General features: G+C 32.5%; 6 protein-coding genes across 6 annotated transcripts; 2 read left to right on the forward strand and 4 right to left on the reverse strand.

The window, feature by feature from the left end:
* Positions 1 to 26: 26 nt before the first annotated feature.
* Positions 27 to 2,017, reverse strand: KdelR (ER lumen protein-retaining receptor). The gene is made up of 5 exons (XM_090104710.1): positions 1,831 to 2,017; positions 1,501 to 1,760; positions 1,249 to 1,395; positions 851 to 956; positions 27 to 753 (listed from the first exon to the last, which is right to left on the reverse strand). Exons 1-5 carry the CDS (start codon positions 1,919 to 1,921, stop codon positions 719 to 721), a joined length of 639 nt encoding a protein of 212 aa, XP_089960836.1. The 5' UTR covers positions 1,922 to 2,017; the 3' UTR covers positions 27 to 718.
* Positions 2,018 to 3,257: 1,240 nt separating this feature from the next.
* Positions 3,258 to 9,475, forward strand: waw (Translation factor waclaw). The gene is made up of 11 exons (XM_090104839.1): positions 3,258 to 3,447; positions 3,536 to 3,719; positions 3,796 to 3,918; positions 4,031 to 4,544; positions 4,803 to 5,010; positions 5,494 to 5,625; positions 5,993 to 6,108; positions 6,281 to 6,513; positions 6,620 to 6,748; positions 8,891 to 8,974; positions 9,303 to 9,475. Exons 1-11 carry the CDS (start codon positions 3,377 to 3,379, stop codon positions 9,426 to 9,428), a joined length of 1,920 nt encoding a protein of 639 aa, XP_089960965.1. The 5' UTR covers positions 3,258 to 3,376; the 3' UTR covers positions 9,429 to 9,475.
* Positions 9,476 to 10,360: 885 nt separating this feature from the next.
* Positions 10,361 to 14,012, reverse strand: LOC149906477 (WD repeat domain phosphoinositide-interacting protein 3). Its single transcript, XM_090104670.1, has 6 exons — positions 13,787 to 14,012; positions 13,419 to 13,700; positions 13,189 to 13,340; positions 12,719 to 12,922; positions 12,078 to 12,315; positions 10,361 to 11,780 (listed from the first exon to the last, which is right to left on the reverse strand). Exons 1-6 carry the CDS (start codon positions 13,851 to 13,853, stop codon positions 11,677 to 11,679), a joined length of 1,047 nt encoding a protein of 348 aa, XP_089960796.1. The 5' UTR covers positions 13,854 to 14,012; the 3' UTR covers positions 10,361 to 11,676.
* Positions 14,013 to 14,595: 583 nt separating this feature from the next.
* Lamtor2 (Late endosomal/lysosomal adaptor, MAPK and MTOR activator 2) lies at positions 14,596 to 15,564 on the reverse strand. Its single transcript, XM_090104553.1, has 2 exons — positions 15,246 to 15,564; positions 14,596 to 15,162 (listed from the first exon to the last, which is right to left on the reverse strand). The coding sequence occupies exons 1-2, from the start codon at positions 15,311 to 15,313 to the stop codon at positions 14,853 to 14,855; spliced, it is 378 nt and encodes a 125-aa protein (XP_089960679.1). The 5' UTR covers positions 15,314 to 15,564; the 3' UTR covers positions 14,596 to 14,852.
* A 1,578-nt stretch (positions 15,565 to 17,142) lies between these two features.
* Positions 17,143 to 19,516, forward strand: Mys45A (SDA1 domain containing protein Mys45A). Its single transcript, XM_090104593.1, has one exon. The coding sequence runs from the start codon at positions 17,279 to 17,281 to the stop codon at positions 19,430 to 19,432; it is 2,154 nt and encodes a 717-aa protein (XP_089960719.1). The 5' UTR covers positions 17,143 to 17,278; the 3' UTR covers positions 19,433 to 19,516.
* Positions 19,517 to 20,138: 622 nt separating this feature from the next.
* Positions 20,139 to 26,632, reverse strand: rempA (intraflagellar transport protein rempA). Its single transcript, XM_090104594.1, has 11 exons — positions 26,289 to 26,632; positions 24,217 to 25,437; positions 22,576 to 24,132; positions 22,316 to 22,490; positions 22,063 to 22,241; positions 21,744 to 21,929; positions 21,205 to 21,447; positions 21,016 to 21,088; positions 20,837 to 20,929; positions 20,356 to 20,472; positions 20,139 to 20,261 (listed from the first exon to the last, which is right to left on the reverse strand). The coding sequence occupies exons 1-11, from the start codon at positions 26,433 to 26,435 to the stop codon at positions 20,167 to 20,169; spliced, it is 4,086 nt and encodes a 1,361-aa protein (XP_089960720.1). The 5' UTR covers positions 26,436 to 26,632; the 3' UTR covers positions 20,139 to 20,166.
* Positions 26,633 to 26,693: the final 61 nt, after the last annotated feature.

A 26,693-nucleotide genomic window follows, 5' to 3' on the forward strand; every position in this document is an offset into this window, starting at 1 on the left:
TACTAATTTAATGAAAATAAACTATATTCACTTCCAAATTTTATTCACAAATACTTATTGCAAGATTACATTAAAATCTTATGGGCTAAATAAAAAAAGATATTTATGGGTAAATAGCTGTTTTAAGTTACTAGTCCAAACAACAATAAAACATTGCTTTGCGCCAGAATCACATTCACAATGACCTTTTATCTGTATCAGTATAATTTGGAAGATAATTAATCACCATTACGTTAATTTATACTTATTAGCTATTCTAGTTAATGTTTACAACCACAAATTGGTTGTAGGATGCCTACATTGGCTTATTCAGAATTTAAGAAGAGTGTTACAATAATTAATATTCATTAAAATGTCATTCTAGTTACATTTCACATTTGAAACACACATTTAAATAGGTCAAATCATGCATATCTATGTGTAATACTAATTTGGTTTGATTAAAGATAAACATGGCAAAATGTATGACTGTAGAAAAATAAACTTGTCAGAACAAGAAACTACCAAGGTTTTTAGTAAAAGTTTTAAATAAAGGAAGCATGAAAATTAAAATATATTATTTTTGTATAACAACTCATTATGCGGTAGATTCATCACTATTTGTGGTTAAAGTTTTAAATACAAACTGCTTCATGTAAAACTAGATCTTAGGTAATATTGACTTATTTAAATATCAGACAGACATTTTCGTCTATTCTTATTGCACCTTTTAACTATTTTATGCAGGCAGTTGTAATTTCTTTCCTTTCAAAACTGAAAATAAAAATGTAAAAATTAGTAAAGTATAAAAACTTATGTAGCACTTAACTATATAGAGTTTTAAGGTGAAGAGAAGGAATCATTTGGTTACCTTTTGTAATGTAAAGGTAGAAGAAATCACAGTACAAGACAGTTTGCACAACACCAGCTACAATCGCAATCAACTCATAATGGTCCTCAACAATATAACGGTAAATCTAAAAAAAAATATGTATATTATCATTACATAGTATTAAACACAGTCACTTCCTGCATGTATATGTCTGTTTTTTTTTATTCTAGATAGGGTAACGCTGACTATGTCTGATCTTTATAATTTCACAACATATTTTGTTATGTACTTTTTTTAATAGATGGAGTGGTACATGAGGAAGGTTTTAGTATATAAATTGTTAAGTTTTCTACAATGCGAGAAAGCCTGCACGTGTTAAGCTTGTACTAGATAAGACCAAAATTATCCTAATAAAGTAAATAATAAATCAGTCATACCCAATTTAGTAGATACAATCCTCGGTAGGAACCCAGGGCAAACAAATAATGTGATGTAATACTTTCTGCTTCTCCTGTTTTGGATACCAAAAACAATTGTGGCAAGATAGCTACAGATTCCAAGTAGATGGAAAATGTCCATAACACCTGCAATGTAATTATGATTATACATACAGATAAAGATGTAAAAACAATCAACATTTTTATGTCTTGTATCATTGGATCAATTGAACAATCATCAATATTACTCACTTCCAAGAATGTGAATTCACGGTTTATCAGCAATGCAAGGATCACACATGGAACTAGTAAAAATTCAATCCTAAACGTGTCGTGATTATGATCATAGGTGGCCTTAAACTTAACATACATCAAGTACACGGTAGCATATGAAGCCACGATAAACACCACCTTCATTACTGTGTTATATGCCGACACGTACGTTGTAAGTAAATCCAAATATCGTGCAGTATACACGATTGAGAAAAGTATTTGGGATTTTCCCGATATACCTGAAACAGATATTATATGAAACATAATGCAATAAAATTCCTATGTCTGAATGCCGGTTTTATGTTTTACCTGCACATGATCGCGTTTTCCATATTTTAAGCAACAAGATAATAATAGCTAAAAGGTGGGATAAGTCTGCAAGTAAACGGAATATGTTCATGATTTATTGTTTTTCAAACTATCTTATAATTAGACGCCGCGTAAACTAAAACTCAACAACCTCATTCAAGCAAAAATGACGTGGCTGACTGACAGTCATTGCGAACAGTGTTACCACTTACCACCATATTCATTTATTTACTATTGTGAAAGGATTGTGCTGACTGCTGTACATACGACTATAATAGAGTATTAATCGTAATGTTGAATAAAGAAAGGTTGAAGAAATGTATGTTTGGAGAGGGTTGTTAATTAATAGGAATGATAAGGGTGCACTCACACACATCAGTCACCGTCACGGCACGTCACCGGACAGGATTAAAAAAAAATATGTATCAATAGTTCTAGTATGACTCTGTTCCCACACGACAGTCACCGGCACGAAATCTAACAGTGACGTCACCGGTCAGGCACGTCAAATAATCTTTCCATACATGTATCATACTTTTATCCCCACTCACCCGGTGCCGTCACGTCTCAGTTCAGTCAGCGTCGTGCTACCGTCAATAATTGCTACATGTTCTCTAGCGTGACACACGTCTAATCACTGACTAACCTGATGTATGTGTTCAATGATTCAGTCAAACCGGCGACGTGACTGACGGACAACATGACGGTGACTGGTGTTTGTGGATACGTACACAAACCGTCACCGATCAGTCATCGGTGACTTGACGGTGACTGATGTGTGTGAGTGCACCCTTATGCTCCCTGCACGTATCGTGTGGATTGAGCTATTGTTGTTTTCGCAGACGTGTCGAAAATAATGTGAATAGTGCTATATAGGTGTATAGTATTATATAACTTGCTCTGTAGTGTACATAGTAGAACGTAGATTAAAGTGATAGCATTGCATATAATTAACAACGATAGAGATAAAAAATCAATGGATATGATAAAAATAAAAAAAACAGTTAACAAATATACACAGTGCAATGACCGTGGCAGTGACGCATATATATAAGTTACTTTATGAACGCATACGTACTATACGTAATATGTACACGCACCGTACGTAATGTTTATCTTAATACATATATATAAATCTCGTGTCACAATGTTTGTCCTCAATGGACTCCTAAACCACTTAACCGATTATAATAAAATTCGCACACCATGTGCAGTTGGATCCAACTTGAGAGATAGGATAGTTTAAACTACATGTTTTGGTACTACGGGCGAAGCCGGGGCGGACCGCTAGTATATAATATATATCTGTGTCACATGCCTCATGCCGTACACGTAAATTTTCTCTTCATCATGGTCATTCACAGATCCCATTACGTTCAGCTGATTTTGACAATTCCTTCATTCTTCTTTTTAGATCGGGCTTGGAATTTTGACAGATGTCAAATATCATATGTTCGACCGTCGACGGCATAACCTTATATTTTCAGAAATGAAAAATAAATAACATTATTTACCAAATACCAATAGTTACTCAAATACTATTAAGATGGTACATATTTTAAGAATCATAAACAATTTATACAAACCATTAGTAAGAAACAAAACTCCATCTAAAAGGTTAAAATAAATAAAATTATGTATTTAGTGTATGCTGGATTACGTTTGTTTATTATATTATGCTATTGAATTAAAATGCTTGTTACAGTTGTACGAGTCGAACATACTCATCAGAATCTTCAAGTTTACCTGTTGATATTAAAAGGATAAGAAATTTTAGTATAGTTGCTCATGTAGATCACGGGAAAAGTACTTTAGCAGATCGTCTGTTAGAATTAACAGGCGCAATCAAGCCAGGTAAAGAGAATGCGCAAGTTTTAGATCAGCTACAGGTACAAATATTATTTTTGGTTAAATTATAGTAATAATTCCCTATCAAATTAATTTTTTCATGATTTCTTTATACAGGTTGAGAAAGAAAGAGGAATAACAGTAAAGGCAGTGACAGCTTCATTAAATTATACATATAATAATGAATCATATTTATTGAATCTTATTGATACTCCAGGTCATGTTGACTTTTCCAATGAGGCAAGTAATTGATTTTTGTCATGTTGTAACTGTATCCACAAAATGAAATGAATATGATGCATTAATTTTTATAAATGAAGTTGGTTTTAAATTATCTATTTATTTTTTCCAGGTGGTCCGTAGTGTCACAGCTTGTCAAGGAGTTATATTACTGGTTGACGCTAATGAAGGTGTACAAGCACAAACCGTGGCAGTACATTCACTTGCCAAAAAGAATAATTTAATTATCATACCAACCCTAAATAAAGTAGATTTGCCTAGAGCAAATCCAGACAGAGTAAAAGCGCAACTGAACTCAGTTTTCAAAATTAGTCCTGATACAGTATTAAGCATATCTGCAAAAAAAGGATGGGGTGTGCAAGAGCTACTAGATGCTATCATTACCAGAATTCCACCTCCAAATGTAACTTTAAATGATCATTTTAGAGCCCATATAATTGACACATGGCATGACAAGTACAGAGGTGTTATGTGTCTAGCTTATATACATTCAGGAACACTAAAAATGGGACAGACTGTCAAGTGGAGATCAGATACCAAACAACATACCGTGAAACATTTAGCAATCCTTCGACCTAGTGAAGAGAATATAACCGAAGCGATTGCTGGGCAAGTTGTCATGGTAGGTAAGTTATTAGTGTACATATTGAGAATGGCACAAACACAAAATATCTTAACATACAATGCATTTCAAACATTCATGGTAACATACAGACTGATAGAGTATTAAGAATAGTTTAATTAACATTGTTATAAAAATATACAAGAAAATATAAATTAATGTTGCCCACTTACTGTTCAAGAACATTTATAAAAGCTATGTCTGTTTTCTACATAATTTTTTTTTTGTTTTTCTATGATTTCATATAGTTATTCTATTATAGGATTGGGTCCGAAAGGTGGAGGTAGCGTAGGAGACACATTACATGCACCAGAAGCTATTGACAGCCAAGAATCATCAGTAACAGCTGTGAAGCACATGGTCTACGCTGGAATATTCCCTGCTGACCAATCGCAACATCCACAACTTAGTGATTCTATTAAAAAGCTGGCTCTCAATGACTCTGCTGTTAGCATCAATGTGGATTCAAGGTTTATCTTCGTTTCATATTATGAATTAAACTGGAAATGTTTATTTATGCTGCTATTATTATAATTTTTTTAACTTATTGGCTCTCACCGCTTCAGTGGCTCAAGATGAAATATTTCACCGCAGCAACAAGTATCTACAGCACTTTTTAGCATCTTAACTATCTCCAGACTCCAGATACATAAATCATACAAAATCGTTATGTTCCGACGTGAATGAAAGACAAACACACAAATGCTTTTGTATTTATTATATTATTATAAATCATTCAAATTTTGTTTTATAAATGAGAAATTTTAATGACTAAAAAACATTCATATAAAACCGAAAGAGTAGAACAAAAATTGGTTTTCTGAGACGGATTCACGAGTGGCCGAGAGGCTAGGCGCGTTGCCCCGGTATGGCTAAAAGACGCCGGTTCGAATCCAGGTCGAATTTTTTCTAATTTAAAAATATTTTCCAATCATAACTAATTTTTTTTATAGCCCAGCTTTGGGTCAAGGATGGCGTGTGGGCTTCCTAGGACTATTACATCTTGACGTGTTCACTCAGAGGCTGTTGCAAGAGTACAAAGCAGAAGCTATACTGACTGCTCCCTCTGTACCTTATAAAGTTAAGTAAGTAGTGAAGAACAAGTTTTTTTAAGACTTTTTAGCTCAATCTATCACATCAAAACAAAAAAAAATGCAGTAGTATTTCATATAAGTAAGTACTTATTTCATTCTTAAATGTATTAACAACTAGCGGTCCGCCCCGGCTTCGCCCGTGGTACATATTTACGTTTTCTCTACATAAAAACCATCCTCGTACTTCAAGGAATACAATAAAAAAAGAATTATCGAAATCGGTTCAGCCGTTCTCGAGTTATGCGCTTACCAACACATTTTGCGATTCATTTTTATATATAAGAAGATTAGTTAAGGTTTAACATAAAGGTGAGTTGTTTTTTAAAAATGTTAAGTTTATTTTATTTGATTATTTTAGGGTAAAAGGCGCAAAAATTATTAAACAGTATAGAGGTGAAGAAGTGATTGTAACAAATCCACTCCAACTACCTGATACAAACCATATAGCTGAATATTACGAACCCTTTGTTATAGGTATGTATTTTATGTATCTAATTTGTTAATTCAATTCGAAGATTTATTTTATTTTAAATAATTTGTATTTTGTAATTACTTTGTTCTATTCTATTTTTGCTTTAATTTCGCAAGCTACTAATAATTAATTATTCTATAAAAATTATTAATAAAAAATATATTTTTTTCTTAGGTACAATAATAACCCCAGTTGAGTACATAGGTGCAGTTAACACCCTGTGTATAGATCGTCGAGGCTCCCCCCTCCCCTCTAGCGCAGTGGACGACAATATGACCATGTTACAGTACATTTTACCCCTTTCTGAAGTAGTTATGGACTTCCATGACACACTTAAGAGTATTACTTCAGGTTTTGCAAGCTTCGATTATCAAGATTATGGATTTCACCCCAGTGCTTTAGTGAGAGTAAGTTGTTTATGAACTTGGTAAGAACAAAAGTTTTGTTATGGGTTAGAAATAATTTCATCATCATAACTAAATTGTTTATAAATAATTGTTTGATCTCTTCTAGATGGATATCCTCATTAATGGAGTATTAGTAGATGAGTTATCTTCGATCGTACACACCAGTCGCCTTGAATATAATGCTAGGAAACTCACTTCAAAGCTAAAAGAAATGATCCCACGTCAAATGGTGCAGGTAAGGAAATAATAAATATGTATATACTTAGTTTTAAAAATATATATAAGTATTTATAATTTGCAAAATAGAACATTCATATACATATTGCAATGTACCTATATGTCGCATTCATCTAGTTGAATTTGCTATTTGATTGAATGACGAATGGACAACCCGTCAAGTTGTTGAATAAAACATTCAATATATTGACCGAACGTCATTTAACAAAGCCTTGGTTTGGATAAGGGGCTGGGTTAGGTTAGTATCGTGTTTTTTGTTTTTAAATACCCTGAATAGGTTCCGTCGACTCGCAACGGTTTTCTTGTAGACAATTGGAAAAATCAAATTCTGTCGTCATTCAATGAACGCGCTAGGCATCATCAATATGCCGAACGTTATATTTGCTCTTTTCAAAAGTCTAGTTTATAACCGTTAACTATTTGAACGTTGAGTGATTATAATAAAATCAAATGTTCGGCCTAGTCATCCAATTAAATAGAAGATTCAATCAGATAAAGGCGACATACAGGTAAATTAGCTTGGAGAAATTTTTGCGTTTGTTGTAGTGTATGGTCAGCAAATAAAATAAATAAATAAACAACATTTTATTTTTAGTTTTTATTTTATACAGGGTTACTTGTAAAACACCAGCAACCTCGCAGGACAAGATAGCTAACATCATAAATAACAACATTTGTTCTACGACTTTTGGCATAACGCAATAAATTATTTTTAAATGATTTTTTAAACTTTTATTGTACTCTCCTTACATTTGTAAGTCTATGTTCTATTAATTATCGGATGGACGACGCGACGCCCCCTTCCCCCTCTCGTTCGCTTTTTGTTTACGTAATTTTTGGGAGGCGTAGAGTTTATAATATTCAGACGGAAAATTAAATGAATATTTATTTTTGTATGAAAATAAAATCTAACAAATTATCAAAAGTCGAAATGTTGTTACTTATGATGTTAGCTATCTTGTCCTGCGAGGTTGCCGGTGTTTTACAAGTAACCCTGTATATATAAGGGATTTTAAATTAAACTATATGTGTTTCTCCTCTGAAAAAGATGAGACTTTATTTTAATATTTGCACATTTAACATACATATAACTTTTACATTAACAATGTTACTAAAATGAAAAATTTACTAACCTGAAAAAGAAACGACATTTAAAGTTTAATTCTTTAGTTTGAGAAGTCAAAGGCTTGCCTCGACCATGTTTTAACACTGGAGCCATATTGAATTAACAATATAAAGTTACAACACTTACACACAAATTAAACACTAGTTATGGCCCTGCCTTCATACAAAACTGCTGAATACGCCGTTCGCACGGGAATAGAATGTGGATGCGATTTCCCTTATAGCATCCAAGCTTATGTCTTTATAATTATTAAACTGTATAAATTCATTCTTTAACTCCGGTCTGCATCGTGCAGACATGGGTGTAAAAGTCTCATTTTAGCTATTAAATGTAGTTTTTAAGTACATCTGAGTTTTCATTTGGGGCCTCCGGCTGCGGGACATGTAATTCACTTCAACAAATATTATAACAATAATAACAAATAATAACAACAATCAACAAATACAAAATTTATCAATTAAACTACGTACATAATAATTATAATTTTTGAATGAAATGTGCTTTATGTTCTAACGCTACCAAACGACTGCACGTGGCACCTGCGGACAGCGTAAACTGGTTTATTCTGGTTTTGTGCGTGTTTCCACTTTCCACTATCAAGTGACGATTTATTTATTTGTTTTGTTTCGTAATTATTATGGTCAAATATTAATTATGAAACAAATTATTATGGACACGATATTTTATTGTTTCACGGTAGTCGCCTTGTCGTTTGCTCAAGGACGTAAAATTGAATGATATATTTTTTTTTATAAAGTCAAAACCATTTTCTTTCAAATAAAAACTTGTTTTTATTGAAAACAAAAGTGTTGCTAGGAATAAGTATAAAGTTAAATAGTAATGTTAGGATATCGAAACATTTTTGTATAGGCCAGAACGATATAGTGGAAACGCGCTCTAAGATCTGAGTAATATACACACCACTACATATGCAAAAATTTCTCCAAGCTAATTTACCTGTAATATATATCAGACTAAAAGAATAAGTATTAATCGTAATTCGATTTTATTTAGGTTGCAATACAAGCAGTAGTGGGTGGCAAAGTTTTATCAAGAGAAACTCTCAAAGCCTACAGAAAGGATGTTACAGCAAAATTGGTGAGTATACAATTTTTTTATGTACACTTCTTTTTGTTTAAAACGGTTGTTTATTAGCGAAAAAATCTTAAAGAGAGATTTATTATTATTTAACTATTTAAAAAATTCATCCAAATATCTTCTTAAAAAATATTTGGGTATGTAAGTTAGTAAATATGTAGGTATGGCATAAAATAATGTAAGTTGTAACTACTACGTCAAGAAGACCATACAATGCAGTTCGAAATTCGAATCAACTACCTTCATGTGTTTCCTTCACCTTTCCGGACAAAACTTGTTTTTAAGTTAGATTCAAGAGTTAAAATTATTGTATATGTTTGAATTTCAGTATGGTGGTGATGTGACCCGAAGAAAAAAATTGTTGAAACAACAAGCTGAAGGGAAGAAAAAAATGCGAAGTGTCGCCAATATTAAAATTCCAAGAAATACTTTTATAGATGTATTGAAAAAATAATTTAAGTTTAATTTATTACCTAGGTACGTTAATGCTAATAAATAGAGCTATTACATAACAGTGTTGTTTCTTTTAATAAATCCTGTTGATGGCACTGGAGGCAGCCGGTTAATAACCAAAGAATTTAAACTGATTTGGATAATAATTGGAATTCATTCACACTCACTATTATTAGAACGATTGCGCATTGGGCATTGCGAAAGGGGGTTGGACGGAATTAAGGCCGAAAGTTGTAACGACACTTTTTGCTATAATATAAGAGCTAGCGCGCAAGAGCAACTTTTGTCTCCGCAACTATTTTGTCTCTCCCATCAACTCTGGACTAGTAAGAAAGTGCGCGCACGTAGCGACGCAACTTCCCATAGAGTTGATGGGAGAGAAAAAATAGGGAGACAAAAGTTGCTCTTGCGCGCTAGCTCTAATAGTTGTATGCCATGCGGCGCGCGCGTTTCTCTGCCTGTCTCTCTCTCTCTCATAGAAAGCAAACCAGTTATTGTAGTAACATCACATTCATATACCTATCTTATTTGCTTATTAATAACATAGTAGGTATTATATTATAATATATGGTAATAATAATAAAACAAAATTAATTTCATCGTCAATTTATTTAAAAACTGTTGATTACAATGACTTCATGGATAAGCACAAAATATAATAATATTATATTTACTAAACATAAACTTAAAATGATAACTAACAATAATGGAAATTTTGCAATCATTATAATATCATACAAATACCACAGAAACATAAAACATTGGCATAACAAGAAATAGTTGAAAAAATTTATATGAAAAATACAAATTACTCTTTATGGATCTCTGGGACGCTAAAATTGATTAAATATCCGTTTATTAGGCGTTTACTGAGTTCAAAGCTGCTACTAACAAGATTGAATCAATCATTTATATTTTAGTGTAGTGATAACTAACATCATAGTAAGTATAATTACTTGCAACAATAGTACATATAAATTATTTTAGACAATAAGTACATCAATTTCAAAAAGACATAAAAAATTATTAAGAATTCATAACGTTAGCATATTACATTCTTTTATACAACTCAGTTTTACTGATATAATTATTCAATAATATTTTATGAAATGTATTATTCATGGATAAATTCTTTCATCTCTATAATATAACAATGTTATAAACATACAAATGATTTACTAATCCTATAACTATTCGTGCAACACATTGAGTTCATATTTTACGTTAAATATTTGTATGAAAACACGATTTTGATTTCAGCGCCCTTCGACCGCCATCGCAACCAAAATTTTAAGAAAACGTTGAAAAAGGCAATATTCTGAAATTCAAACATAATTCAAGGCTGAACCAAATAAAATATATCTTTTTTTGTTAAGTTGGCCGATAGAGTTGGCGGATCCATGATAATTAAAAAATTAAGTAAGTAAAATACCTAATTACTGAATAAAAATAATCCACAATAGATCCAGCTTCTAATATAAACTGTAAACAGAAAATTAATTCATAATAGTAAAAATATATAAAATTATTAATCAAACAAGATATTACAACATGCAAAAAAACATGACAGCCTCTTTTATATGTACCTATTAACCATCTATTAAATTAATATTATTATGCGTCATACCAGCCGAAGGGGATGAATAGTAAATAATGTCTAATTTAAAATGAATATACATAATTTAGTTTCATATGTTTTTGAGATCTTTAAATTTCAGGCTGTACTTGAATACTTACTTAATTTGGTATTCCTTTTTATGATAAAATAATTATAATTCATGAAAGCATTAAAAACATATTTCAATTAATCTTTTTTACAACAGATATAACATATCATCAATATTCATAATTTTTTTTCGATCATTATACTTACATTCATTTGGTCTTAAGTTTTAATTTACTTAAATCAAAATTGGTGATCAGGATTATTTTTGCAATAATTCATCAAATATCTAGACCAAATTATTATTGATTCAATCGGGAATAACCTAGACAGGTAATGATAATAATGTTTCTTGTGCTACACAGCAAGTGCAAGAAGGGCGAACACTTTAAGTGAAATGGTCTATAAAAGCAACAATAATTACTATCATGATAATGTAGCAGTCTCTAATTTGCTTATCATATAAAATATTATATCAGAACAAAATTTTATTGTACCTCATTTAGGTCACAAAGTAGAAATTAGCATCGACACAACTAATTTCAAGTCGTAGATATAATATTCTTAACCAAAACATTTATCACATTTATCTATCTTCCGACGTTTCTAGGAATTGCGCGTAAACATCCCTTGTACATTCGCCTTTTTCGTTGAATTTGTATTTGTAGTACGATCCATCAGCACAGATAACTGGAATGAAAGTTAAATATGAAATACTTGAACAAAGTTACTTATAGACAAACATACAAAAAAATATAATTTAAGTGTTTGTTGAAGTGAAACTTCTTTAGGCGCGTTAAGAGTAAAATTTCACAGTCGCGTCCTTATACGATTTTGGTATTTTTAAATATTTCCAAAGAAGTTTCACTTCTGACACGTGTGCTCGGCACACACGCTCTTTTCTTGTCATTTTAAATTACCAAGTAATTATTGTTTTTTTTGAAGCTCACTTTATGATATTAGTAAAGATAAACATAGATATCTTACCTATGATGGAGCTCTTGTCAACACCAAAAGCACAGATACATGGTGGTCCATTAGGTATTGTAAACTTGCAGAAACTCCAGTTACTTGAAAAATATTTGGGCAGAAGGTAAACTGTTGCCAAATTAGATTGCTTGTTGAGTTTCTCTTCATCCAAACTAAATACATGCACTGTGCCGTGATCTGATGCTACACACAAGTTTGTGCTTGTATGATTGAAGTTTATACAGTATATAGTTGCCTGAAAAAAAATGTTAGGATTGAATACTAATATGTGTTATCATAATTAGAAGCTTGTGCGGGTGAAAGTATGTTTCAAATCTTTAATGCCAAATAGCTGATCCAATCTAAAATGAAAATATTTGATTATATGATTTATTCATTAATTGATCATAAGATTACACAGATACCAGTACCAGGCAACAAATGAAACTGCAGTTTTAACCAAGTAGATAAGCCCATACTATAATTTATTTATGATAAACAGAATTAAATCAAGTAAGCAAGAGTGTTATAAGTTTGAAGATTTTATTTTATTTTATTTTCATTCTTCATCATCATAATTATCTCCATTGTCATCATGCATACTCGTTTCACATTAGAGGTACCAATCATAACATTCACTAAACACTAAAAATTCTCACCTGATTAGCTCCCCTCCTCAATTCTGCCAGTTTTTGTCCAGTAGCTGTATCAAACACCCTAATGAGAGTTCCTTTAGTAGAGGCTGTAGCGAGCCTTGTCCCTCCCACATTCAAGGCTAAGCAACTCAAGGGAGCCTCATGTGCAGCTATGAGATGCCCCTCTGGAGCTGTGCTGGTGCCAGCATGACTGCTTAATTCCACCAACTTGAAAATATTTTTTATATTTAACATTTAACTACACCAAGTATCAAACTATTTATACTTAAATAAACTGTAAAAATGTACAACTACTACCTTCTATGCACTTACTTATTAGTAAATAATGTTGGCTTTTATTGTATTTTATTTTTTAAAAACCTTCCAAGGTTGGTTGATACAATGTATAAATTAATTGTAAATCTATAAAACTTTCCATAAACAAAACAAACATAAATACAACAAAATGAATTCCATTAGAAAATAATATTTACCTGTACATGTCCAGTTTTACGACTAGGATATGCTAACAAAGCATTATTGCTGTTTGGACAAACTACACATAGACCTCTCAAGTTTGGACATGTTTCAAATATATGTAGTAACTGTGGTTGTGCAGTAAATGTGTAGACTTTTATTAAATTTTCTGAAATTCAGAATATTATTACTATAAAGTTATGTAGAAAAGTATTAAAAATAACAAAACAAAAATAAAGAATCTTACCCAAAACAACAACAATCCGGTCTCTTCTTAACTTCACAGCTTTAACTGGGCTGTTAAAATCTAATGCTATAGCAGAATCTTTCTTCAAATCATCCCATATTATTACTCTATTTGGAGGATAGACAGGTGTTTTACCACCACCTACTAAGGCCATGTAATTACATCTAAATAGCATTTCTACATAAGAAAGGCCTCCCTCGGCAAAGTTTTGACGTTCTTTTTCCTTCAGTGGATCACTATTAAAAACTCGAAATCCATTCTCCGTTCCGCAAGCAAAACAACCTGAAGTCATTGCGACATTATAATTATTGTAAGTTTCTACCAATACAAAAAAAATACTTTTGTTAAAACAGCTAACTAGATATTACCTTGGTCTTGATTAAATCCAACGTACAACAAGCCATTTGAAAAACTATTCTCTTCGGATAAATTCATTATTGTAACTCCATAAAACAGATAAGTACGTGTAAATAATACATAAATAGACAAATAAATAAATAGATAATATTTTTGACTTTGCGGTAACTTGACAAAATACCCAGACTGTCGCTTGTCATGTCATGTGTCAGTAATACGTCGTATCATTTTGTTGCCAGATTGCATAACTAGCCACATTCAAAACACAGATGACAGAAAATCGTTAAAACCTGTGGTTAAAAGTTAAAACGAATCAAATAAGTATATTTTATACTAGATGCGCCTGCGGCTTTACCCGCGCGGCTGAATGAGTTTTTCCTTTTAATCCTAATGTTCCTGTGGGAATATCGGTATATAAAATAGACCTGCTTATAACTAACGTCCTTCCTATTGGACGTTATAGCTTTTATTGTATCATAATTGATTTATTCTGAATTTAAGCAATACCATGAAGAAATCAACCCGACTACAACAATAATTATGCGTAATCCTTAACCATTTTTAATTTTTGCTGCAATTTGATGAATAGGAAAATTGTAATTGCCTGAATGAAAGAGGACCATCTCAATGATTTGCTTGTACACATGCAATTTTTATTAAAGATAAAGGTGTGTATAAGTTACTGTAGTGACTAAAATGTGGAGGAGATTCCTGCATTGGTTTCTTTGTATGCCAAATGTATTCAGTATGATCTTTAGTATGCATTTCCTAATTCCTATACTTACATAAGAAATTTATAAAAAAAAACATTTATCCAATCTTAAATTATTAAGTAATATTTATTTTAAATAACATGTTGTAGATCATTACACTTACCTAATTTAACAAATTCAAGATAATCAACAACAAAAGCAACAATTTTATTTATCTGCAATAATAAACTCAAGTTTTTTATAGGTAATAATTTCAGTTTTAAAAATATGATGTTATACATAAGCACATCAGCATCATATTTTATTAATATAAAAGTAGCCTATAGTATTAATATAATATTTAAATCGAAAATTGCCTTATTAACTATGAATTAGCTACTTGCTTAAGAGGACCCTCTAAATATTGTGCAATTGCTTTAATCTTTTCTCTTAAAATACCAAACCCAACAATCTCTTTGGAATATAAGCAAAGTAACAAATTAGCAACTTGTGTAACTGCAATTTTTCCATTTTGACAATCCACTAATATTAAATCTAACTTTTCTTCTTTAAATACATTTCTTCCCTGTTTCTCATATGCAGACCACACATTACTTGCAATAGCAGCAGTGACTCTTGCATCTTTATCATTATAGCCAGAATAAGCTAAGAGTGCTCCTTGATGAGTAAGAAGTCTGTAATTAAAATATCAAAATAAGAAATCCAATAATTGTCCAGTACATATTCAATTATTATAATATTAAAATCTGTGTATTACAGTGTATTTTCGACGCCTCCGGTGTTAGCCTGGCTCAATACTTGAGTTAATGCTTTAGGTTTTAGCATGTTTTACACAAATTCGTCCCACGAAATTGGATAAATGATCAACAGAAATACTTTTTCAAATGACGTTCTTATTTGGTGCTATTAAAAGAAACCTTAAATGAAAGTTCACAAAGAAATAAACAAATAAATTCATATATCACAATTATTATGTAATGTTCATTGGTTAAAACTACTTATTTAAAATCAATTAAATTCAATAATGACAATATTTTCACGACAAATAAAAATGTATTCAGTATTTCTGACAAATGAAAAATGACAATATCAAAGTATGACGTATGTATTGACTATTGCCATGTCTAAGAACGCCACATAGCAATCAGTGTTGCTACTTGTTATTGTAATATGTAATCCTCGCACTGTGTCCTCGCATTATTGTATTGCATTATACAATTTTATAAACCAATCGAAAGTATAATGAAGTCCTATAAAATAAGCAAACGTTACGTTGCCTATTTTTTTCCGGTCACAACTATTGGGTTAGGTTACCTGTATATACTGGTATTAAATCGATACTAGCATTTTGCCCTGTGATTTTGTCGGTCTGCTAAATAAAAATTTTATGACACTAGAGTTTATTCCATTACGAACACGGTATTTTATGGTTGCCTGAGAAAAATCAGTCCAAAGTTCCGGTTGTCGAATTTTGAAAAATAAAATATTATGTGTGCGATTGACTGGCTTCATACTGGCTTCAAATGGAAAAGGAGCTAACAGCTGCTAAGCCGTGTCCTCATTTTTCGAATGGGATAGTTGGATAGGACCTCTCAGATGCACCCATTCGCATTTTTACGTAGAAACGAGCATATTGTAGTTATGCTCGCTGTAAGTAAACCGGCCCCCCCTGCGACAGGAGGTGGATAGCCCGGCAATAGGGCGGCGCTATTTTATGATACCGACGTCTATTGCCACCTTATGGGCGCGGGCGAGTCGCCAAGCTGCGGCATTCATCACGTAGGCGGTGGGGGTACAAGGCCTGGCTGTTAACCCCTGCCGCCGAAGGTGATCGGTGGCCACCGTTGGGTTTTAGTGGGTATGGCTTTCGCGAGTCCCACATACCCCCTCACGCAGGAAAACTGCAGAGGGGGATGCGTAAATGCATTTCCCAACGTTAAAAAAAAAAAAAAAAAAAAAAAAAACCCATTCGCATTTATCGTTTCGACGTGTGTTCGTAGTCACAATTTTGCACGCCTCATAAGCGAAGCGTTGAGGTGGGTACTACTGTCACTTCGCGCAAAACATCTGATTTTTCAAACTTAAAATGTCTTTATGTATCATACATTGCACTTGTAAGATAATACATACACACACATATTAAGAAAAAACACTATTTTTAACGTTCATGATATTTTTGATGTCATTTTTGTTATTTAAACTAGTTAAAAAACAGTTTAAAAAAGTTCTGTCTTGGACGTCCGTGTGTCTGTATGTGCGGATCCTTTTTCTTGTTAACACGATAGCGACCGAAATACTTTACTAATCGAGTCTTTTTTTTTCTCTTACGCTTGAGTATGCTCAGGAATAGAACCCTTTCATTTTTCAGGGTCTGATTCGATGTGGTTTAATTGTTATTAAATAAACAAAAATAATAATTAATAAAATAATATTTATTAAAAAAAAATTATGAGGCGTGCACTTTTGGATTTTCCAAATTATTTATTTCTATAATTAAATGAAAAAAAAAAATCCCATTATAATATCTGTAGGACAGAGTTAGTCTGTGGAGTTAGTAATAAATCCATTAATGTGATCTCATTGTGATCTGTAGTTTCTTTGTCAATATCAAAATTCAAATTTGAAAATTGAAATACGTCATACGCAAAGTCATACGTCAAAGTCTATTGATCACATGTGTTCAAAAATGTGCTTGTAAAAATTAAAATATTGTGATAAATTGTACACATATATTATCATTTGGTGCTTATACCAAACTTAAACCAATCAACAGTAATATTTACCTTTAAAATGGTGCGACATAATAATCAATTGCCTAATAATTTGACTCAACTGCAAAATTTGGTAAAAAGGGATCCAGATTCGTATAAAGATGAATTTCGTCAGCAACTAGCCCACTTTGATACAACGTTGGAAATATTTCAGTTAAATCCAACACAATATAACAAGAAGTTGGATGAACAAGCGATGTTTCTGGCACAAGTTACCCAATGTTATCAAAATGATATGAAGACATTTCCACAGAAAATTGTCGATATTTTAAAAACTCATAATACAATTCTCCACAATGATATGAGAATGGCCTTATGCAAATGTTTAATTCTGCTAAGAAACAAAAACTTTGTAAGCTCATTTGACTTGCTGGAGCTATTCTTCTCCCTCATCAAATGTCAAGACAAAAATTTGAGAGAATACCTCAAGACACACATCATCACTGACATTAAAAATTTAAATATGAAACATAAGGATATGAAATTAAATTCAACATTACAGAATTTCATTTTCACCATGTTGCGTGATACTAATGTTAAGACTGCAAAATTAGCTGTGGACATCTTGATTGAATTGTATCATAAAAATATATGGAATGACAATAAGACTGTTAACATCATTGCAGATATTGGATGTTTTTCTAAAATAACTAAGGTAATGGTTGCATCACTTAAATTTTTCCTTAGCCGAGATGAAGAAGAAAAACAAGATTCTGATAGTGAAGATGAGGTTGACCCAAGAGATACAATGATATCAAATAAATTTAATAAGAAGACCAGGAAAAGAGAGAAAATGGTTGATAAAGTGAAAAAAATTGCAAAGAAAATTAAAAAGAGAAAGGAAAAGGCTCCAGTATTTAATTTTTCTGCTCTACACCTGATAAACAATCCACAAGGATTTGCTGAAAAATTATTTAAACAAGTAGAATCTTCCAATGAGAGATTTGAAGTAAAACTTATGACACTGGATGTAATTTCAAGATTAATTGGTTTACACAATTTGTTTCTGTTTAATTACTATCCATTTATTGCAAGATTATTGATGCCACACCAAAGGGAAGTCACAAGGGTTCTTCAGTTTGCAGCTCAAGCTGCACATGAATTAGTACCACCTGAAGTTATTGAGCCAGTCATGAGAGCCATAGCCAATAACTTTATCACTGAAAGAAATTCAACTGATGTTATGGCTGTTGGATTAAATGCTGTAAGAGAGATTTGTACACGATGCCCTCTTGCAATCACAGAAGATCTGCTACAAGATTTAGTACAATACAAAACATACAAAGAAAAATCAGTAATGATGGCTGCAAGATCACTCATTCAACTTTATAGGCAATCTATGCCTAAGATGCTACATAAGAAAGATCGAGGAAGACCTTCTGAAGCTTCTGTAGAATTAAAAACAAAGAAATATGGAGAAATCGATATAAAAGATTATGTGCCTGGCTCAGAAGTGCTATTAGAAAGTGAGGAAATTGTAGACAAGAAGAAATCTGGTAAGAAGACAAAGAATGCAATAGATGACTCTGAGGAAGAATGGGTTGATGTAGCTTCTTCAGATGAAGATATTAATATATCTACTGATAGTGAAGAAAGTGACAATGAAGATGAGGTAGAGGAAGAAGAAGAAGAAGATGAAGAAACAAATGCAGATAAAGAAACAAAACAAAATCCTGATAAAAGTGTCACTACTAAAAAAGTAGTTAAAACCAAACAACGTAAGTTGACACCAGAAGAACTTCAAGAAAAAATAAAAACTGCTCGTGAAGTTGCGATGGGTAAAATTTTTACTGATGAAGATTTTAAAAGAATTGAAGCTGCTCAGTTAAAAAAACATGTCTCTGGTGTTAAACGTAAAAAAGTTGTTGTAGATGAAGAAGACGAATCTTCAGAGTTAGTGAAATTGTCAGATATTGAAAATATTTATAAAAAGAGAAAACATGATAAAAATGCTAGACTTGAAAGTGTTCTTAAAGGCCGTGAGGAAAGAGAAAAGTTTGGCTTCAAAGATAGACGAAAAAATGTGAACTGTTCTAAAACAAATAGAGAAAAAAGAAAAACTAAATCATACCAAATGATTAAACACAAGGCTAAGGGTAAAATTAAAAGATCATTTAAGGAAAAACAAATTGCCTTTAGAAATTATTTGATAAAACAGAAAAAAATGAGTTAGTATTGAATATTACTGTTTTAAACATTTTGTTTTACTTATATTATTATTATAAAGATTAAAAGAAATAAAAGATTACCTTTTTTACTTTATTTTTATATAATGTCCTTGCTTCTGAGTCCTCTGCGATTTTACCAGTTTACAAAAAACAAACTGTCCCTCATTTTCTGTCAAATACAATCCCTACTACATTAAAATGCAAAAGTTACACTGTTTGTCTGTCTTTACTTCACGTCTAAACCACTAAGACGATTTTGATGAAACCACCTGACAAAGAATTAGTAAGTAATTTATTAGTTAGTAATATAATATAAATAGTTAAAAAATCATAAAAATCCCATTTGCAATATATTTTTTGAGATTGCACTCACGGTTTCACCCGCGTAACTTCCCTCCTGTTGGTCTTAGCGTGATGATATATGTATAGTCTATAGCCTTCCTCGATAAATGGGCTATCTAACACCGAAATATTTTTTCAAATCGGACCAGTAGTTCCTGAGATTAGCGCGTCAAACAAACTACTAAGATGCGATACTTTTGACATCGATCTCCTGGAGATTGGTCAACAGACGAGGGGATAATATTAGTATAGATTAACTTTAATATACCTAGTTAAAATATGTTTCATTAAATAAGCATCTCGGTGAAGGTCGTTTTACATCGGGATCTTAAGACTATATCAAGAGGTAATAATAATAAAAAGTAAAACTTTCATTGTATTTCTATAACGTTTATTTTTAAATAACTTCTTCGACACTTTGATCAGGAGACTCTGATCTCGAGTTCTCGTCTTGTGGCTGTATTTGTAACGTTTTTAGTTGCTGTTCAAGCCCTGCAATAAAATAAACAATATCACAACTGCAACACAATAAATTCTTAAGATTAAAGAAATAATTAAAGAAATAAAATTAAATCAAAGCGCATACTTTCAACTTCTGGGTGAGAAGGTGCATGCAAAAGTAACATTTTCAATATTTTCTCTTGATTTATCAGACCAGGTCTTCCACTAACGGCTCGTATTAATTGTTGACCACTAGTTACACCTATGGAAATAATAATAAGTTAATAACCTGGATTAAATATATTATAATAAAATGTTCGTACGTTCATTCAACGAACGCTCAATGGAAACAAAATAAATATTAAATCGCAAAAAGTCTGCAATTTCTAAAAATGATGTACGTTCCAAATAAATTTAAGTAGTTAATCTTTTTGAATTTGTAAAATGGATTTTGGTTCACATAGGTGTAGTAGGTACCTAGTTACCTATTTTTTTTAACGTAACCTTCAAATTAGCACTAAAAAATAACTGAATATATCTTCGCATTATAGTAACAAACGTATAAAGCAAACATTTAAATATAACATGGACATCTATAAGTAAAATCATTCACTTCATGAACTCACCTTCATTAATGTCGCTACCTTGCAAGGATTTTTTCACATCAATGAACCGCTTTACTAGAGCACTTTGTTCTTGCAAAGCTATTAATTGAGCATCTATGAAAAAAAATAATTGATTTTATATATATGTAGTTAGTTAACTAGTAGACTTCAGCAAATAAATTTTAATAATATTTTCTCACTCATTTCAGGGTCTGTAGACTTCGCTATACATCGTGTTGCTTCTTTAAGTGCATCCAATCCTTTTTCATAATTCTATAACACAAAAGCACATTTATTTTATTACAAATTGTACTAATAACGTCAAGACAGGACATACAAAGCACATTAGTGTACCACTATTGTAAAAAGTTGTAAATCTTGAATCGTACCTCATACTCGTCAATTTCCATCTTAGCGCATTCGGCGTAAAACGAAGCGAGTTTCCCATACGCTTTCGCTCTAGTATAGAAGTGCAGGATGTGTCTAGTGAGATCTGGTCGTGTCCGCCACGGAGCCCTCCTCCGCAAGTAGTCAGCCGCCATCAACTGCGCAGTTCTATCGCGGCTGGCGGCTGCAAATGTCGCAATACGTTCCGCGTCCCCAGATCGAATCAACCAACGCATCGCGCCTGCCTGTAAACGGATTTCGTATTTGATCATAAAAAATAAAAAATAAAAATTGTTAACATTAAAAACGTGATTTTATTTGCGAAGTTTGTGAAAAAAATAGTCAAACACATGGTACAATTAACTCGATCAATAGGACAGAATAAGAAGAAGAAAATTGATTAACGTATTTATATTTACCCTCATATTGTGCATCAAATAAAAAATGTGATTCATATAAACTTTTGGTTGTTGAATTGAAACAGTGCTATTGTAACAACATTAAACAAATACTAAAAATTAAAAGTATTATTTAATTTCACCTTGTCTCCTATATTAGCCAGTCGTTTAGCAGCTTGATGGTACAACCCCCTTGCGCCAAGAACGTCAGCTAAACGACGCAAGAGTACATCTCGACCAGTGGTACCAGCTGGAGCTGCAAGGCGCTCACTCAGCTCTTCAGAAAGCGGTGCGGATGATTCTTCAACTATTTCTAACGCCTCCTCATACTGAATCAAAGAAATTTAGGTTTAACGTTGTTGATGAATTGAAAATTAAATCATCAGTTATCCTATATTTCTGGTCGGATTGTAAATGCTTTAAAATGCGTATTAAACATTTAGTAATAAATGTTTGGCTTACTTTTCCAGCAGTAGCTAGCAAAGCAGCTGCTTGTGGGTGGTGATCACTTTTCTTAAGATGCGTAGCGAGTGTGCACGCTAGTTCTGGGTCAACTCGATCTCCCAACGATTCCACAGCGGCAACAATCGCATTCGTGTCTCCGGAACTCATTGCTAGTTTTAAAGCCATATGGGGTTTTCCTGAAATAACAAATATTATGAAAAATGTACCATTATTTTAATGAAAACTAATTCAGAAATAGCTGATTTCATACCCGACTTTTGATATAAAGCTATGGCTTGTTCTGTCTGGCCTGCGTTTTCCAAAATGGAGGCTGCGTAAAGTGCATGTTTCGTTGATGATGATCCAGCTCTCCAAACCAAATTCCATGAACTTGTTTCGGCGGCAATTCTAATAGCTGATGCGATAGCACCACATTTTATATACATCTAGAAATCAATTTAACGATCGATAAACATATTAAACAAATATAATATGGCATAAACAAAAAAGGGGACTTTACTAATTATTTACCTTTACGACTTTTTCAGTTTCATTCGTATTTGCTTCCAGGTAGCGAGCCATTTGATACAGTGATGAAGAATTTTTCTGAGAAAGCTTTTCAGCTTCTTCAAGTCTATCCATATGACATAACAATCTTGTTTGTTCACCATAATCATTTGCCCGAGCGTATGCTTCCAACGCCCCATCCAGATCACCTATACTTTCAAGATAGTGACCCCACCACGTTATCAAACCAGCGTCTTTGGATGTTGAAACATACTGGGCCAACATTGGCGCCTGGCCCTGCGCTATAAGCATTCTAGGAACATGGGGGACAAGAGTTCCTGCTTTTTCGAATAATTTAAGAGACTCACTTGTATCTCCATTCATCCACATAATCTTTGCTAATCTATGCTGAGCACTTTTTACCAAAAGTATATTTTCACCTAAGGTCTCCTCATTGATTATTTCATTTAATCCACCTTCCCGAGCAGATATAAGCCGTGTAATAAGGTCAAGTCTTTGACTCTCTCGGAATAATTTATGAGCTTCATCGATCATGCCTAAATTAACAGCAAGTACTCCAACTTTGGATGTTTCATCCATACTATCATCCTGCATAACTTTACGCATCATCATTGCTCCTTTTATATTCCCCATTTTACTCAGACAAACTGCACCGACATCGGATCTTTTGCGAAGTACGCATTCTTTAGCTAAACTATCCCATATTACTGAACTTTTAGGTCCATTTATATTAGTCCCTATTATAACAGCTTTTTCTAAGAAACCTGTACACATATAAAACAGAAAATTTAAAACCTCCTTTATTTTGTTGCTATCATGATCTGAAGGTTCTTCGAATTCCTTTAAAAGAATCTTATGCATATTTTGATGAGATAAAATTACAACATATGGTGAATGTATCGAGCACATGATAAAATCAGATAGATAATTTTCTGAAGCAGGACTCCAATTCTTGTATTCATGAAGCACGCCTTCATGACAGAAAAATAAATGAATTCGATCAAAGTCAACAGAGCGCATATGAACTGCAACTAAACGAGAATCGAAACTGTCCCACAGAATTGTAATAGGTACACTTTGATATGGAGGTGTTCTGGAATCAGAGAGCAAAGTATTACTTATTTTATCGTTAGCAACATCCCATAGATATATTTTAGGATCTGGCGCTAAACCTGCATTAGCTATACTCAAACAAATGTAATTTCCATTTGAATTTACAGATGCTCTCATGATTTCTCCGAAGTCTTCAAATATTTGATAACAATTTTTAGGTGGATAGGGCATTCTCAAGCCTTTCTTCGTTATTTCAGCTAGCTTTAATACACCATCAATGGTTGCAACTACAATAAATCTATTTGTATTAGTAACAGCAATTGGTTCTCCCTCTCCTTCAGAACATGGCAGAATGCCTAATTTAGTTCCTAATATTGAATAACATTCTATATGAGGATTTGCTATTCCAACCAATATTTCATTGTACATAAAAAGGGCACTAGTCTTCCACGCAAAAGTTCGTATATGTGAAAATTTTATAACATCCTCTTTGTGGCACATCCATATCTGCAAAATAAAAGACTGTTAATTACAATAATATAGAAAGAAAATATAACAAAAGTAATGTTGTAGCAGAGTAGTGTCACTTACTTGAACTTCATTCCCGTCACTCAAAGCTACATAGATGTCTTTATATACAAAGGTTTTAATAGTAAGAGTAGAACATATAGTAGAAGTTGTGTTATCCTTGCCCATAATATTAATTTCATTAGCTGCTTTTTGAACCATAAATAAATTTGGAGAATATCCCCAACAAACATGTTGCTCAGACAAAATATATGCATTTGTAATACAGTTTACATGTAGAAGTGGATTCATTAAACCCTCAGATCCCCAGCAAACTTGTTTTACTGTTCCTTTAACCGTAGTTCTGCTTAATAATTTCCAATTATTCTTATGATCACGTCTCCAAAGGTATAGATTGCCTAACGAAGTTCCGCAACATAGTGTATCACTTAAATTACAATAACTTATACTTGTAAATGTTTCTCCAGAGGCAATTTCTTCAGTCTCATTAGGTAAAACATCATTTTCGCCATTTTCGCTGTCCCATACTCTTATAACTTTATCACCAGTTATAACTGCAACTGAAAAATTTCCAGCTAGAACTATACTTTGTCCATTCTTTGAAGACATTCTTACGTGAGTATCTGTTGTAAGTGAACCATCATCCGATATAAGGAATCTGGATAAACTGAGTGCTCCAGCAGATTCCCATGCTACAAGAAGATAAATGTGACTAATTATGTCCAAAAATACAATTACTCCTGGTGCATTCAGAACTTCTGAACAAGATCCCGCATGGTCAATATACAAAATTACACCATTATCTTGAGCAGCAAAACAAGCATGATTATCAGGCTGGTATCCTTCTCTCATTCTGGCAGTTGTACGAGGTCTCCACGCAGCCAAAACATCCAATGCGTTTTCATCGCCAGCTACTGCTGCTCGTGCTAGACCTCTTATAGAAGTTTCAGACGTTTGAAGCGGTGCACAAAACTTTACATGCGTAATGACATCTCCTAATTGATGGTGGAAAGCAGTCAAAGGAGCGCCTGAACTTGACTGCCAACCAGACAATGAGCCAGTGGCGTCTGACGCTAACAGTCGACCTCCACCAGAACTGAATGTAACTGTAGTTAAAGCAGCATTGTGGGGTGCTTCTAAGCGTGCCCAAGAATATTCCAGCCAGATGTATAGTTCTCCACCATCCCAGCCCACTACGAGAAGGCGTCTGGATGGATGCCATGCTAAAGCAGTCACTTGGTTAGCTGCAAGGACTGGCCAATCACATCCTTCGAGCATCTGACCCTAAAATAAAAGAAAATTAATATATATGGAGAATTTTTTTATAAGATAGGTATAAATAGATCACGAGGTGGGAAAGAACCCGCGTCTTTCGTCCTACCAGGCCTGTTTACTGAAGATTACTGCTTGTTACGGAGAAAAAAAAAGTTACTGGATGAAGTCTAAGAATAACACTTTTCTATATTCTAAATTCTAATAGAAAACATTAATAATCATTCTTATTAAAGTCTTATTATGAATACAGATAATATTTAAAAACGTTAAACCTCAATAAATAGTACTTAAAATCGTGAAACAGTATCGACCTGGTGTACCAAATGGCAGAATAAGTAATTAAAAAAAATTCAATGCTATACAAGGTTCGCGGAATCAGCAATCAATTTAAAAAGTTTTTAAATGCACAAAACAACATTTTACATTGCTCATTGTTATTGTTATTTTTGTTGTATAATTTTATTTGTGAAAGTAAACCCCACTCTATTGGACTAATAAGCAGTATTACAAAAATCCTTAGGTATTTAAAAGTAATCAGATTAAAATAATAGAATCAAGATCAACAGTGCTTTCAAACATTCTGGTACGCAAAGCTCCAAAATTTAATTATGTACAATTATCTAGTTAGAAAGGCAAGAAATATAAAATCAGATAGAGTTGTAACAACTTCATCAAGAACTTCCAACAGCTGCTATGAACTAAAGAAAAGTATGAATTGATTTGGTTTCTAAACCACAATTCTAAGCCTAAAAACATAGATCTTGTATAAATATTAGATATAAGTACACACGAATCAGAGACTTCACCTCAATAATATATTCATGTTATATAAAAAATGAATAAAATAAAATAATACTTACATTTTCTTGGAAGATTGTGACAAACCCTCCTTTTTCTTGATTGAAGGAACCTACCGCTAATAATGGTAAAGAGCTGTGCCATGATCCGATAGTTGAAACGATGTTATTATCTAAAAAATTCAATTTTGTATCAATGTACAGAGTCATATTTTGTGTTTATATCTTTAACAGTTTATTTCTTCATATTTGTTTATAACTAATATAAGCTCAATAAAGACATATTCTTCCTAGTTGCTTTATATATTATAATTCTCTTGTGGAGAGCTCAGTCAGATTTATTAAAATCAAATTAAAATTTTAATTTTTGTTTTGAAAGTTTGAACTTTGAATCTGTTTGGTTGACATCATATTTTGTTGCCATGGTAACCATACCAGAGATGCCAAAAGTGTAATGTTTCCTGAGAA

This window comes from Colias eurytheme, chromosome 8 (assembly GCF_061535395.1).
Source record: "Colias eurytheme isolate Ceu_HAF_F1 chromosome 8, ilColEury1 Martin Lab GWU primary, whole genome shotgun sequence".
Classification (NCBI taxonomy): domain Eukaryota; kingdom Metazoa; phylum Arthropoda; class Insecta; order Lepidoptera; family Pieridae; genus Colias; species Colias eurytheme.